The following is a 12,502-nucleotide window of genomic DNA, read 5'->3' on the forward strand; positions in this document are numbered from 1 at the left end:
AGACAAAACATCTGATATCAGGATATTTGCAGTTAATGAGTTTGGTTTTTCTGGTGAAGAGGATTGACTCTGAGCTAACATCTGTTGCCCATCTTCCTTTTTTTTTTTTTCTTTTTTGCTTGAGGAAGATTAGCCCTGAGCTAACATCTGTGCCAATCTTCCTCTGTTTTGTATGTGGGATGCTGCCACAGCATGGCTTGACGAGAGGTGTAGGCCTGCACTTGGGATCCAAATCAGTGAAGCAGGACAGCCGAAGCAGAGTGTGCCAGACTTCACCATCACGCCATGGGGCCGGCCCCTGAGTTTTACTTTTTGATGTTGCTGGGGTGACCCTGGAAATTCTCTGATACTGAGCAGACTCTCAGCTTTTTCAGATAGAAACCAACACAGATTAGATTGTCTGAGTGGCTGTTTCACCAACCCTTTCTTTAACAGGGTTTCTACCACTTCCATCTGTTAAGGAATGCACTCCACATAACCACAGAAAATCGAAGTGACTGCAGCCGGCGGAGGCGGTAACAACAGCAGCAGGTCTGTTTCTGTTCACCTGCGGAGCACCCTAAGTCCATATGCTCCTCAGCGATAGTAGGAATCAGGTTTCCACTCAGTGAGAGATGAATTCCCTGGTGGGCCTTACCCTTTGGGATACCTGATAAAGGATCAGTAAAATCAGAAGTGTTTGGGTCATCTTGAACTACAAATTTCCGGGAGCTCGTCAGTTTAGGTCTCCAGGTATCAATCACTTTAGGTGTAATTTCTGGGATACTTGCCATTGTGGTAACAGAAGATGAAGATACCTCCATGTCTGTGGTGGCAAACAGATTTTTATTAACGTGGGTAGTGTCAGCAGATTTTTCTGACTGGTCTGTTGCATTTTTAAGTCAAGTTTAAGTAAATTTTATGAGAAAGCCTGTTCTAGGATTTCATAAAAACACATCCGAGGAGACTATACCAAATCCCTTTCTCGTGAGGGAAAACTAAAAACTAAAAACTAACAGTAAAGACATATGAAGCAGACTTCAAAATTAAAGATACTCAAAACACTGCTGCCAAAGCCCCCGTGATAATTAATGACATTCGTGGAAAAGGTAATACAAACCCCAAAGATGAAATGCTATTTTCTCATCCTTTTGTGAGACAACATCATTTCATTTCTTTTTGTGTATATTTTTAAAAGCATTTTCATAGATGGTTGGAAACTGTACATCCTTCCCTGGGGAACCTACAGGGTAACTTGCTGGGAAAACACCTGGGTAAGTCCGTGTGAACACTTGATTTTGGACTTGATCAAGCAGGTTGTCAGGCTTCCTCACGGACCTCCCGTCCGTCAGGAGATTACTGACTGCAGTGAGGGCCCGGCGTCCGTGGTGAAGCACTGAGGCAAGGACGAACCTCGCCCGTGCCTTCCAAAATGCCTGGGGAGTTTCTTCCAGAGAGTTAGCAGCAACTCATGCAAAAGAAATGGCATTTACAAGCTGAATAAAGATGCTCTGATACAGAAGACCTGCCATCCTTTTCTCCCCCCTGAGGAAAGAAACTGCTGGTGAGTTTTAGAAGCAGCAGTAGTTGGGGGGGGGGACTAACTTAACCTCTTAGCTTGTCTATGACTGATTTCCACCAAGGAGATTTTCCCTCAAGATGTAAGCATATGATTTTAGGTTAAAACTCCAGAGACCCCAATTCAGACTGGTGCAACGGTCACAGACGAAGACTCCAAGACAGATACAGACAGAGGGGTATGGAGAGTCATTGAACAACTTAATACATCAGAACCAGCTTCATTCAATGGAAGCCCTTTGTGCACCACTGAGACCACAGCATTCAAAGATTCCCAGGATTACCGCAAACCATTCAAAAAAGATCTCCAAAGTTTATAAATACACATTTTGGGGAAATGTGTATTTGTTGACTAGGTCTTAGGAAAGGTGAGGAGAGAAGGGGAAAATAATGAAATTCTGCCATCCATTAAATATAGATGGCCAGAGGGAACATTCACGATGCACAGGGGTGAGAGAGAAGAAAGCTTGGATGACGTGCGTGCAGCTGGAATGCAGCCTATGTTAATCCGTTTGATTTTTCTTAAAGGATGTGCCTCGGTCAATGATGGACTGTTAACATGCTACACAGGGGTGAAGTGCTGAGTCAGAAAAAGTCTTTGGGTACCATCGGTGGGATTATGAGTCGAAGCGGAAAAATGAAGGGCTGCCAAACTGCGCAAAAGGAGGGGAGAAGGGGCTGAAAATGCTGAACTGAAGGAAAGAAAAGGTCGTTAATTCAAAAAAATTAAAAAAAACTAACCAGATGTTGGACCGCCAAATATTTTGTAATCTGGTGTAGTTGAAGTAGGCAAAATTTCTAAAAGAATTAAAGGAACAAGTAATCAGTAAAAAGTAACCAAAAGAAAGCAAAAATTTATGAATTCCAATTAACTAAAAAAGTCCAAAGAAAAGACTATAAATTAAAAGATTAACCTCCTGGTTAGACTACCTTTCTCTAGCTTTCCTACAAAATTGTAAATGGTGAAGGAAAAAACAAAAGTAAGATTCTTCTCTACTGTATCCCCATGACCAAACAGCTCAGCTTTTGCGAAGTTTAAGTTAAATGCTAGGTGGTATGTGTCCTGAGTCATTAAAAGGCTGATTGTAAAATAATGTTCACGTGCAAATGTGGTCAAAAAGAAGTGCCAGGAAGGAAGGGAAGCCTGGGTCTTACCATGGCAGTCCCCTAGATGGGCTGTGTAGCCATATTCTGTGTCCTGTTCATATCCTCCAACGCTGTGGTTATGGAAAGCAAAGAAGTCTTCGGTTAACAGCCTTCATAGGAACACAAGTGACAACCAGAGCAGAATCAAGAACACAGATAGATTAGTAAGAATAGGCAGAGAGAAAAGATGGACATTTCAACCTAGCTGGCTAAAATGAGTATTCTATTAAACATTTGGTAAGTAGAATGTTTAAGAGAGAAGAAAAGAATTGATTTTCCTCTTCATCTGTTTCCCTTAAGTATTATACCAACTACAACCTCCCTTTCCTCTAATATCTCCAGATTTTCTTTCTTTTACTTCTTCCACACCAAAAAAAAAAAAAAGAAAGAAAAAGAAAGAAAAAAAAAGGAAAAGTAGCGTTGTTGGAAGTTTTCTAAGATTTCTAGCTTTAGAGACCCTGGAGAAGATAGAAGCAGATTTGGAGAAGATCTTGGTGAATGTGACAAAGTATACTTACAGCATCCCTGGGGTCACTCTGCCACAGATGCCCTGGCTTAACCAGCCACAGTACGGGTCCCGAGATGCAATACAAGATCTGCAGAAAACCAAACAGAACGTAACTTGGATTTTCTCGTCATCAAAGATCTTGATGCTGCAAGACCCAGGTAAGTAAAGAAACATCAGCTTACTTTTTACATGATCCATAACGCTCACAGCGACTGAGGGGGATGCGAATAACGCAGCTGGAGAATGCCACATATAAAGCATGATGATCTTTATCCAACTGTAACGAGATGACCTTTCTGTCCTCCTCATTCTCAGCATTACACCTACAGCACGGGATACATTTCGAAGCCATGCGTTTAGTAAGACAAAAGCTACATGAACTGTACAAGGCAAGTGGGGTTTGGTTTTTGCAATTACTGAGAGCTGGGGAGGTCTTAAGGAATATTCTCCGTAGGAAACCAGGCAAGTACATAGTTTGGCAAGTAATAATTATGTGCTGCTTCTTCTACTGCTCTGCATGGTTGGTTAAACTTCAGGTTTAACAAAGGGTTTTTGTAAGGTTATTTTCCTGTTCTCATGGTTGAAGGGAATTGCATTCATGAAGACCATGTTAGACTATAGGGAAGAAAAAGGATGTTTTAATGCATTTAAATCTTCCTGTGCTAGATGTTTCCGCATCTCTCCTTAGTTGCTTTGCTCCATTTCTCTTGCCTATTTCTCATTTGTTTCAATAGTCCAGAAAATCTTTTATATCAGTGGTTAGAAGAATTGTATTCTGTTTGTGTGTGTGCGTGTGTGCTTGCAACCAACTGTCAGATGCACCTGCAAGGTAAGAAGGGTGGTGCTAAAATGTTCTCATTTTCCACAGGTAAAAACCAAAGGCTGAATTATTTTTAAACTTACCAAATGCCCACCCTCCAATCCTAGTGGACTCAGGAAAACAACAAACCCAGGATGTATTTTGGTGAGCAAAAAAAACCAACCCAAAAGACTAATATGCCAAACCACTGCTAATTTACAAGGCTGGAAGGAAATGACTAGACGAAACACACGCCAGAAATTTCTGAGCAGTGCTGAGGAGTGTGCTCATAAAATATACCTACTTTGCATGGTTGTATGCTTCAATCTCTTCCAGTAACACGCTGTCATTCAAAGAGAAAGGACTGGTCTTTGCCAAAACTTTAAGTACCATGCCAGCTTCTGAGCCAACAAAGATGACTGTGTAGTTCTGGTAGGGTCCAGCAGAATGGTCGACAGCGATGGCCGTCAGTCTGTACCTGCCAGAGGAGGTGGGCCAGGTCAGAAGGGGAGGCCAACGGGAAGAGAGGTTGCTGAATGGGAGTGGGTGCTGTTTCTGCACACTTACCTGATCCGAGTCTTTGTGAACCAGGGCTCGTCGGCAATGGGTGGGACGGCGGAGTCCATCAGGGGGTGGGACTTGATGAAGGACAGGGTTTCATCCGGGAAATCGATGGAGGTTTTATATGCTTCAGCGAGGCCATGCTTTGCACAACACCCAGGCCTGAAAGGAAAGGTGGTTTTTTCCCCTTATAAATTCTATCTAAGGAATAAATGTCCATTCTGAAAGAAGAGGTCAAGAGAGAAAGGAGTGAGCAAAACCCGGGGGAGCAATGCTATTTCCCTGGATCCTGTGGGCTCTCCCCACTCCCACTCACAGGCTTATGTTTACTGACTTCCTGTCTGCAGCGGTGCACAGGCCCCTCCTGGCATGGGAAGCTGGCCCAGCTGCTAGCTGAGGATGCTGCTCCAGTGACCATAGGGTTTTGTTAAAGACAAAAACCCTTTTTGTCTCGTTTCTTTACCTTGGCTTTGGTACTTTGTCTTCAGGGACTGCCGTCCACACAGAATCCGGAGTTTTCTGTTCTTTAAACCGTCCTTTGAATACTTTTTCAATGTCATCCATGCTAAATGCACAGACTGCAGAACCAGGAATGCTGAAAGAGGGGAAAACCATCAGGAAAATCAACAGGCGACTATGGGCCACTCTCGGTTCCCACAAGCTGGCACAGAGCATCTTTGGAAGGGCCGGGAATCTGTTCTCACCTGTTGAGCTGGGTGGTGAACACCCCCACCACAGTGGGGATGCCATTGATTTGTATTATGTCTGTAATGGACTGCAGGACATCAAAGTAGAAAAACGAATCTCCGGGGACAGAACAGTTAAGTCGAGCCTTCAGAAATGAAGTCCAGTGTTTCTCCAGGACCCGCTGGGAGCCACCCATGTCATTTTTACATATGCGGGCCACACGGGAATATACAGCCTGCCCAAGGGACAAAGCAAAGCACAAAGCTCAAACTAGGGTTATGAGCATGGAGGAGGAATGGAAAGCGAAAGCTGCTATTTAAGGGAGGGACAGAAATTGCTAAGGATAGATCTGGTTCAAAAGAATCTAGCGGCCTTCTCTCTAGAGGTAAGAACGTAAACTAGATTTACCTGTGAGGAAAAAGGGCCATTTGCCTGTTCTGCCAAACAAGCGCCCCAAGAAGTGAGCTATCAAGCTGCCTGGCTGAATGGAAACCATTCCTGCACTTTATCTTTCCACTTTGCTTCTCATATGGTTAATGAAATCTGCCATCCTCAAACTTGGCATAGAAGGGTAGCAATACTTTAAAATTATATGGGCTTTTACTCAACATTGAACAGGGACCCACACTTGCCATCTTGCCTTTTGATGCTGAGAAAGAAAAAACTATCAATAGATTTCTAAAGAGTTAAAGAAGCATCCATAGCTCAAGGGTGCCTGGAGAGCACTCTCTGCAGTGACAGAGAAAGATGAAACTTCCCAAGGCCCAAGGCTGCCGTTCCCACTCCGGCCATTGTTCAGGTGTTTTCCAGCAATTATTCTCATGATGAGCAACTCACCTCTCTGCACTTGGCCCTAAATGCATCGAGTGCCAGAAACCATGTAAAGACCATAACTGTCAAATTCCCTAGGCTCAATTCCATGCAGTACAAGTCCACAATACAAGTCAAGCGCATGTACTTGCCTTGCCCAAATTATTGTGCTCTACAGCAATTTCTCGAAAGAAGAAATAGACATAGTTTCCATATTCTATGGCATGAAGAAAGTGTGGCTCTGAAAGAAAAATGGAAAACAAACTGGTTCCCAAAGGATAATTCAAATTAGCATAAGACCTTGACAACTAGGCATGACTGACAGACATGGCACAGCTACATCCAGCCAATGAGAACTCCAATATGAGTTTGAGGAGTCCCAATATGGGTGTGTTGAAGCTTCAGGGAACCCAGAGTCTTTAATGTCAGCTAATGGACTGTAAAAAGCCTACAGGGAACTGAACTACAGCAAAGGTCTTTGTTTCAACAGATTTATTCATTAACCTATTTAACTAGGGAAGAAAACCTCTTAACGTTGAGAATAAAAAATCTTGATTTCTAGACTCCAAAGAACAAAACGACTCTGCAGATATGAACTAATTGATTTTCACTGTTAACTTTCCAGGATGGGTAGATGGGAGTGAGCAAGGACTATGATGTGCACTTAGAGTTAAGCAAATTTGCACACAGACATGGGCTCTCTGTTTTTGAGGCCACCTAGGATAAAATCCTGGATGGATCTACTTTCCTGACATGGCTACTGGTCTCTTCATTCCCCATCAGTGCTCCTGTTCACAACCAAAGCAGCTTGTACTTGCTCTAAATAAACAATATAAGGTCATGCTCTGAACCTCCTGAGGCCCATGGCTCCTGTCCGTACTAGGCCATCCCAGACCCTTGGCAATCCCACAACACAGCTCTTCAATGGTACCTTTTATCCATTTGGAATCATATTTTATTGTACGAAGGGCAGATCCATCGCCCATGCTTCGATAAATAACAGCATCACTGGCCAGGAAGTCAGCCACTGTGGCAGAATACAGCTTCCCATCTGAAACCGAAGTTATAATTTGGGTAAAATAACCGTAATTATCCTGTAGTGTGTTCTCCTGTACAGTGTGTTATATCCTCTGGAGTGCTTTCATCTATGTTATCACTAAATATACAAATAAATCTAAACCTGATACTCATAATCAATCTATGACAGGTTGGCCCATGGTATTACCTAATTTTACAGATGAGGGAGCTAAGCATCAAAAAGTGAAGCAACTTAATCAGGGTCACTGGCATAGTTAATAACAGAGCCAAGTGTCAGAATACTTATGCTCATTTTCAATTCCTCTTTTTTGGAAATTTGTTCATAGCTTTCAGTCTTTGAAATACCTATATCAAGGTTGCTATCCTAGTTATGAGCTTTTTTTTCTTCTTTTAATTTCCTTCTGCACCTTCAATGTCATTAATCACTTATATTCATTACACCAAAGGAGCTTACCAGCAAAAAGGGCAACATTGGTTTGTCTGGCATCAAATGGGCATCTTGCCAGGCCACTAATTTCTTCCCCATCATACTCTAAGGTATTCAACTACAAAAGAAAAATAAATAGCTGGTGTCACATCTGTTCAATGTACCTGTTTGAAGGCAATACTGCTTTATTTGTACTGAAATTCTATTTGAAGAATTCTGTCTTTATTCTTCCATAGCATTAGATATAAAACAAATTACTGGGTTATAGTGGAAAATATTCAGCTGTAACAACATACTAGTGAAGGAAGAAAAGTTGATTTAAAAAAGCGCACATCACATGAAATATACTTACCCTATAGTATCTACACATGGGATTAAACGCATTGGTACCACAAACAAAAACCATCTCATCGTTTCTCGGAACAAATACTTTAATAAAGTTGTGGCATTCATCCTAAAGAAAGTAATAATCACATTAATATTAGACATCCCATATGCAGGCACTGTGGGATCAAGCCCACATAAAGACTACATCTAGCAGGCACTTGACTGTTCCACTTACTTTATGCTTGCCTTTCATGGCACAGTTTTCTCGATCCTGTTGTCTTGACCGCCATGTCAGTTTCTGTATTAATCAAGCAAAACCAAAGTTCCATTTTTAACTGTGAAACTTTTTGGAGTGGAGGGGGAAAATTATTCAAGTTCTGAAGGAATGCAAATAACTTTGCCAACTACACTTGCTCACCTTGCTTGGTATGACTTCTGTTTTGGGGATTTCATTTAAATTTACTGTATAAACTTGATCCCTGTTGGAAACAAGGCAGTAAGTCATATTATGTGAAGGCATAAAAATGTTAAGCTGCTTCTTATTTTATTTTTACAGATTTGCCTTTTTTGTGTTTTGGAGATCATTTGGATTTTCTCTGTCTCCAACAAAGTCAACAAAGAGTACTTTTTCATTAGTGAGATGCCTTTATATATCACGGTGGTTAGGGAGAAAGAAAGCTCTTCTCTTCAGGCGTGGGTCAAACTGCTACTTGGTATTAGCACAGACATACTTCTAATATTTGCTTGAATAATTCCAAGTTAAAAAAGAAAGATTTTTTTTTTTCCCCTGCTGTTTTAGGAACAAAGAATGGTGTATGATTTCTTGATGGCAGTAATAAAATAGCACCGCTGAAGGCTTTAGCTCGGTGTTTCGTTCCTGGTACACAACACTGACTCTTCTCGGTGAATATTTTTGGCTACTTGCAATTTTTGATCACAATCGCATATTAGTTTTTCATGAACTAGACACATTAATGCAAGCACCACAGAGAAGCGAATTTTAATCTAATAAACCAACGAGAGGAAAATTACCTGCCAGCAATATAAAGTGTGTCTCGAATTTTCAACATCAGCTGAAAGTCCAGCCTGTGCTGTGACTCATTGCCTGAAGGGCGTCCTCTAAAAACCGGATATTGCCTTGAATCTGCAAGTAAAAATGGGCTAAACCATCAGTCAGGATTATGGAGCTGAAGAATCAATATACAGCATTGATTAGCTGTATATACTAGTTGTAGAGGGGTTTTAACTAAATTCCTCTTTTAAGGTCTTGAATATAAATGAATAAAAGATGGTGAATGTCAGCAAATGGTCTTTTTCTTTTAACTGAAAATATATAAACTATACATGAGTTGCTTTAGAAAAGCACCCCACAAACCTGTCCCATTTTCTCCAAACACTAGAAAATGATTATGGGTAAATTAATATGCAAAACATTTTTAAGACATAGAAAACTAACTCTCTTTCTTTCTAAAAATGAATACACTTTTAAATCAAAACCAGAAAGGCTTCCTTCTTAGAAAAGGAGAACGTTCTTTAGATTACTTACAGTGATAGTCAACAGTATTAAGGGGTTCATCGTCTTCGGGGAAGCTGACTGCCCTCAACTGGGAAATCATCAGGAGCAGCATGTAGGCACAAAGCAGGAAGAACCTCATGGTGGGCTAAGATGAAGTCAGAGCAGCCCGTTCTCAGAAATCCCGCTTAGCTACCTGGGAAAACAGAAGCAGTTTGGAAAGACCTCTGTACTGTGACGAAACTTTTCTCATTTGCAATCAGCTCAATTTTCACCACTAGCTCTTCCCAACGTCCCCTTCCCACCAGGAACCCTGGCAGTAATGCAGGAGGGATCTCTGAAAACACAGGTGAAGATGGCAGCGTGCCAGGCCTGATTATGGCATCCCGTGAGCATTTTGAAGTTTTAGGCAAATCTGCAAGAGTTATTGAGGTAACCGTGTATGTCATCACAGCAAAATCACCAGAACACAAACAGAAATGCTGGCTGCTAACTTGGCAAGAAGATGGGCAAAGTGGGGATTTGAATTTTAATTAAACTCCAATCTGCTTCCCCTCCCCCAGACCTGAAATATATCCAGTATAACTTGTCTCTGCCCTCCACAAAATGCCAAGCTGCCTTGCAAATATGCAGGGAGCTGATGGTCCTGTTGCCCTCATCATATCTTTGCTTAGGGCATTGGCAAATTCCCAGCATTTCTCAAGCCTTAGCCCTAAATTCTTAAGTAGAACAGTTCTATAAGCTTACTAAGACCAAGATGGAAGCAATGACATAAATGACCTTGAATCAGGGTGAAAGGGCATTAAAGAAAATGAAATGACTTCATGATCAATCAATCAAGCAAAGCAAGGCACGGATGAAGCGGCACAGCTGACACCAGACCACTGAGGAAGTCTACGTTTTTACATAAAACCGTCTGGACACAAACTAATACCCTAAGTATGCCTGTCCTCTTTGCTTTATTGAATTTTAGAGCCATAGGGGGCCTTAGGGACAATCTAGTCCAACCCGCTCATTTTCCAGATGAGAAAACTAAGGGCTGGAAAAATTAAGGGACTCAATGAATTTCAATGAGCTATTTAGGGCAAGATCAGAGTCCAGACCCAAATTGCCTGAGTCCCCATCCAGGCTCTTTTCATCAAATTAGGTGATGTTTATTTTTCCTGCAAAAATATAGCATTACAAAAAATCTTTTTGGGGTAATGGATATATTCATTATCTTTATTGAAGTGATGTTTCACAGGTGTATGTGTTTGTTAAATTTTATCAAATTGTATATTTATATATGTGCAGTATATTGTATGTCAATATCTCAACAAAGCTTATGGCATTAATTGTATAATGTTAACTGTCAAAAAATCTTAAAAATCTTTAAACGTTATTCATTTATTTAAAAAATAAATTAGGGCCTTCCTGGGCCAATGGGATGGTTACTTTTGTAAAACCGTAAATGCTCCACTTTGCAACAATACCAAGCCCTTCCTCGACCAAAACTGTCACTTACAGCTACTGTACTGAATAGTAAAACATAAAGCCTTATTCTCAGTCTCATATATCTAAGAATTTTAGGGAGATGATGATAATCACTTCAAATTCTGGGGGAGTCCAACTACTCAGCCAGGTACTTACTACGCCTTTTTTATCTTCTTAATGTCAAATGCACAGACACACATGTACGCTATGCAATGCCCCAATATTTTTCTTTCTAACTAAAGTAGAAGCCAAGCATATGTGAGTTTTAGAATCCTAGTTTTGCAAAAACAGAGAATAATATTGCAATACAATTTTTCTTAAAGGATGGTTAATCCAGCAGTAAGTTAGAGGGATCTGGGGCAGCACCATTTTGGAGTTGAAAGAGAGTGGACTTTGCCTGCAGTCTGACTTGGGCTTGGATGGAACGCCATTACTAGCTGATTGACCCAGGAAAGGTTCTTTAATCTCTCTATTAGTTTCTTTATCTACAATATGTGGATAATACCACCCTCTCCACAGGGTGAAGAAGAATTAAATGCCTGGTACATGCAGCTTCCAAGCAAAGGTAGTCCTCCTCACCCATTTCCTATTGGATACCACGCATATGACCAAGTTGACCTTAAGAGTGAGCAGAGTCTGGGAAAAAGATGACTGGAAATATTAAAGCTATTTGGCCCATATTTTTTCACAAATGGACGGCTGGTTTACTAAAATAATACTAAAGAATTATTTTTAGAATAAATTTCACAACTTGAACCTAATTATCAAAGCTGAAAAAGAAAGTAAAAAGCAATCACCAATAATCCTACCATCCCAACCCAACAACCATGATGATTTGGTTCTCGTCTTCTTGCCACATACACATATCTTCAATCATGACAAGATGACATCTTTCAATCTACCACTTCTTCTGAAGCAGTGTCTTCTTGTCTTGCTTTTCCACATACAAAGTTTTGTCATATACGAAGACCCTCAAAAGACCAAGTAGTATAAAAGTACGAAATGTTGCCCTAAGAACTAAACTCTGTCATGTTATCAATCCCAAACTTCATTCATCCTCTGGATGGAAAGTCACTGGATGTTTCTGCTGGGTATGAGGAGGAAAAAATCAGAAACACTAATCAATCCCGAAGAAACTTAGAAATATCTGCATGAAAACAAGAAGATAGTTCTGTGAATCTTCTTCCACCAGGACAGGTAACCGAATGGTTCATGTTATGTGGGCCGAGCCTCAATGCCCCAGACAGCAGGGTAGGGAGGGGTCCTCACCAGGAAGAGTGTCTCTCACAGCTGTGATTCCAGCATTGAGCCCGAGGATGGAATTGCTGCTGACTCACTGGCAAGCACCAAGCTGCCGGCTGAGCCATCATTTCCTATAACTCATTCATCTGACACTGCAGAAAGCAATTTCTCCCCATACCCCATCCTCACCCATCTCATCCTCCAAAAATAAAGCCCCACAACTAATTGCTTCCTCTCCCCACATAAAGCTTTATTAAAAAAAATACTTTCAGATTTGCCATAGAAATTATAAATGGAAGTATTTAATGTGAAATATATATCAAAGTAAGGCTGAGTAGTGGAAGGAAAGATCTGGAAATACCTGAGAGAAATGTTCCAGAAAGGAAAGTTATTTGCACGTAAACCCCTCAGACT

At 41.0% G+C, this 12,502-nt stretch overlaps 1 protein-coding gene across 20 annotated transcripts in view; it reads right to left on the reverse strand.

Annotated features, from left to right (window-relative positions):
* Positions 1 to 12,502, reverse strand: part of SEMA6D (semaphorin 6D) — a 568,923-nt gene that overhangs the window by 5,051 nt on the left and 551,370 nt on the right. For 3 of the 20 annotated variants that reach the window (XM_070502044.1, XM_070502036.1, XM_044764943.2), the window contains 17 exons: positions 9,407 to 9,569; positions 8,893 to 9,004; positions 8,279 to 8,339; positions 8,096 to 8,158; positions 7,886 to 7,987; positions 7,561 to 7,651; positions 7,000 to 7,119; positions 6,221 to 6,309; positions 5,276 to 5,493; positions 5,035 to 5,166; positions 4,578 to 4,733; positions 4,315 to 4,488; positions 3,394 to 3,534; positions 3,222 to 3,299; positions 2,713 to 2,774; positions 2,299 to 2,355; positions 638 to 805 (listed from right to left, as the gene is read on the reverse strand). In XM_070502044.1, coding sequence (XP_070358145.1) covers positions 638 to 805; positions 2,299 to 2,355; positions 2,713 to 2,774; positions 3,222 to 3,299; positions 3,394 to 3,534; positions 4,315 to 4,488; positions 4,578 to 4,733; positions 5,035 to 5,166; positions 5,276 to 5,493; positions 6,221 to 6,309; positions 7,000 to 7,119; positions 7,561 to 7,651; positions 7,886 to 7,987; positions 8,096 to 8,158; positions 8,279 to 8,339; positions 8,893 to 9,004; positions 9,407 to 9,515 — 1,933 coding nt within the window. In that variant the 5' untranslated portion in view covers positions 9,516 to 9,569. Of the gene's footprint in view, positions 1 to 637; positions 806 to 2,298; positions 2,356 to 2,712; positions 2,814 to 3,221; positions 3,300 to 3,393; positions 3,535 to 4,314; positions 4,489 to 4,577; positions 4,734 to 5,034; positions 5,167 to 5,275; positions 5,494 to 6,220; positions 6,310 to 6,999; positions 7,120 to 7,560; positions 7,652 to 7,885; positions 7,988 to 8,095; positions 8,159 to 8,278; positions 8,340 to 8,892; positions 9,005 to 9,406; positions 9,570 to 12,502 lie in introns of all 20 variants that reach the window. The other 17 variants (XM_070502021.1, XM_014852956.3, XM_044764940.2 and 14 more) reach the window with 11 other exon arrangements.

This window comes from Equus asinus, chromosome 2 (assembly GCF_041296235.1).
Source record: "Equus asinus isolate D_3611 breed Donkey chromosome 2, EquAss-T2T_v2, whole genome shotgun sequence".
NCBI lineage: Eukaryota > Metazoa > Chordata > Mammalia > Perissodactyla > Equidae > Equus > Equus asinus.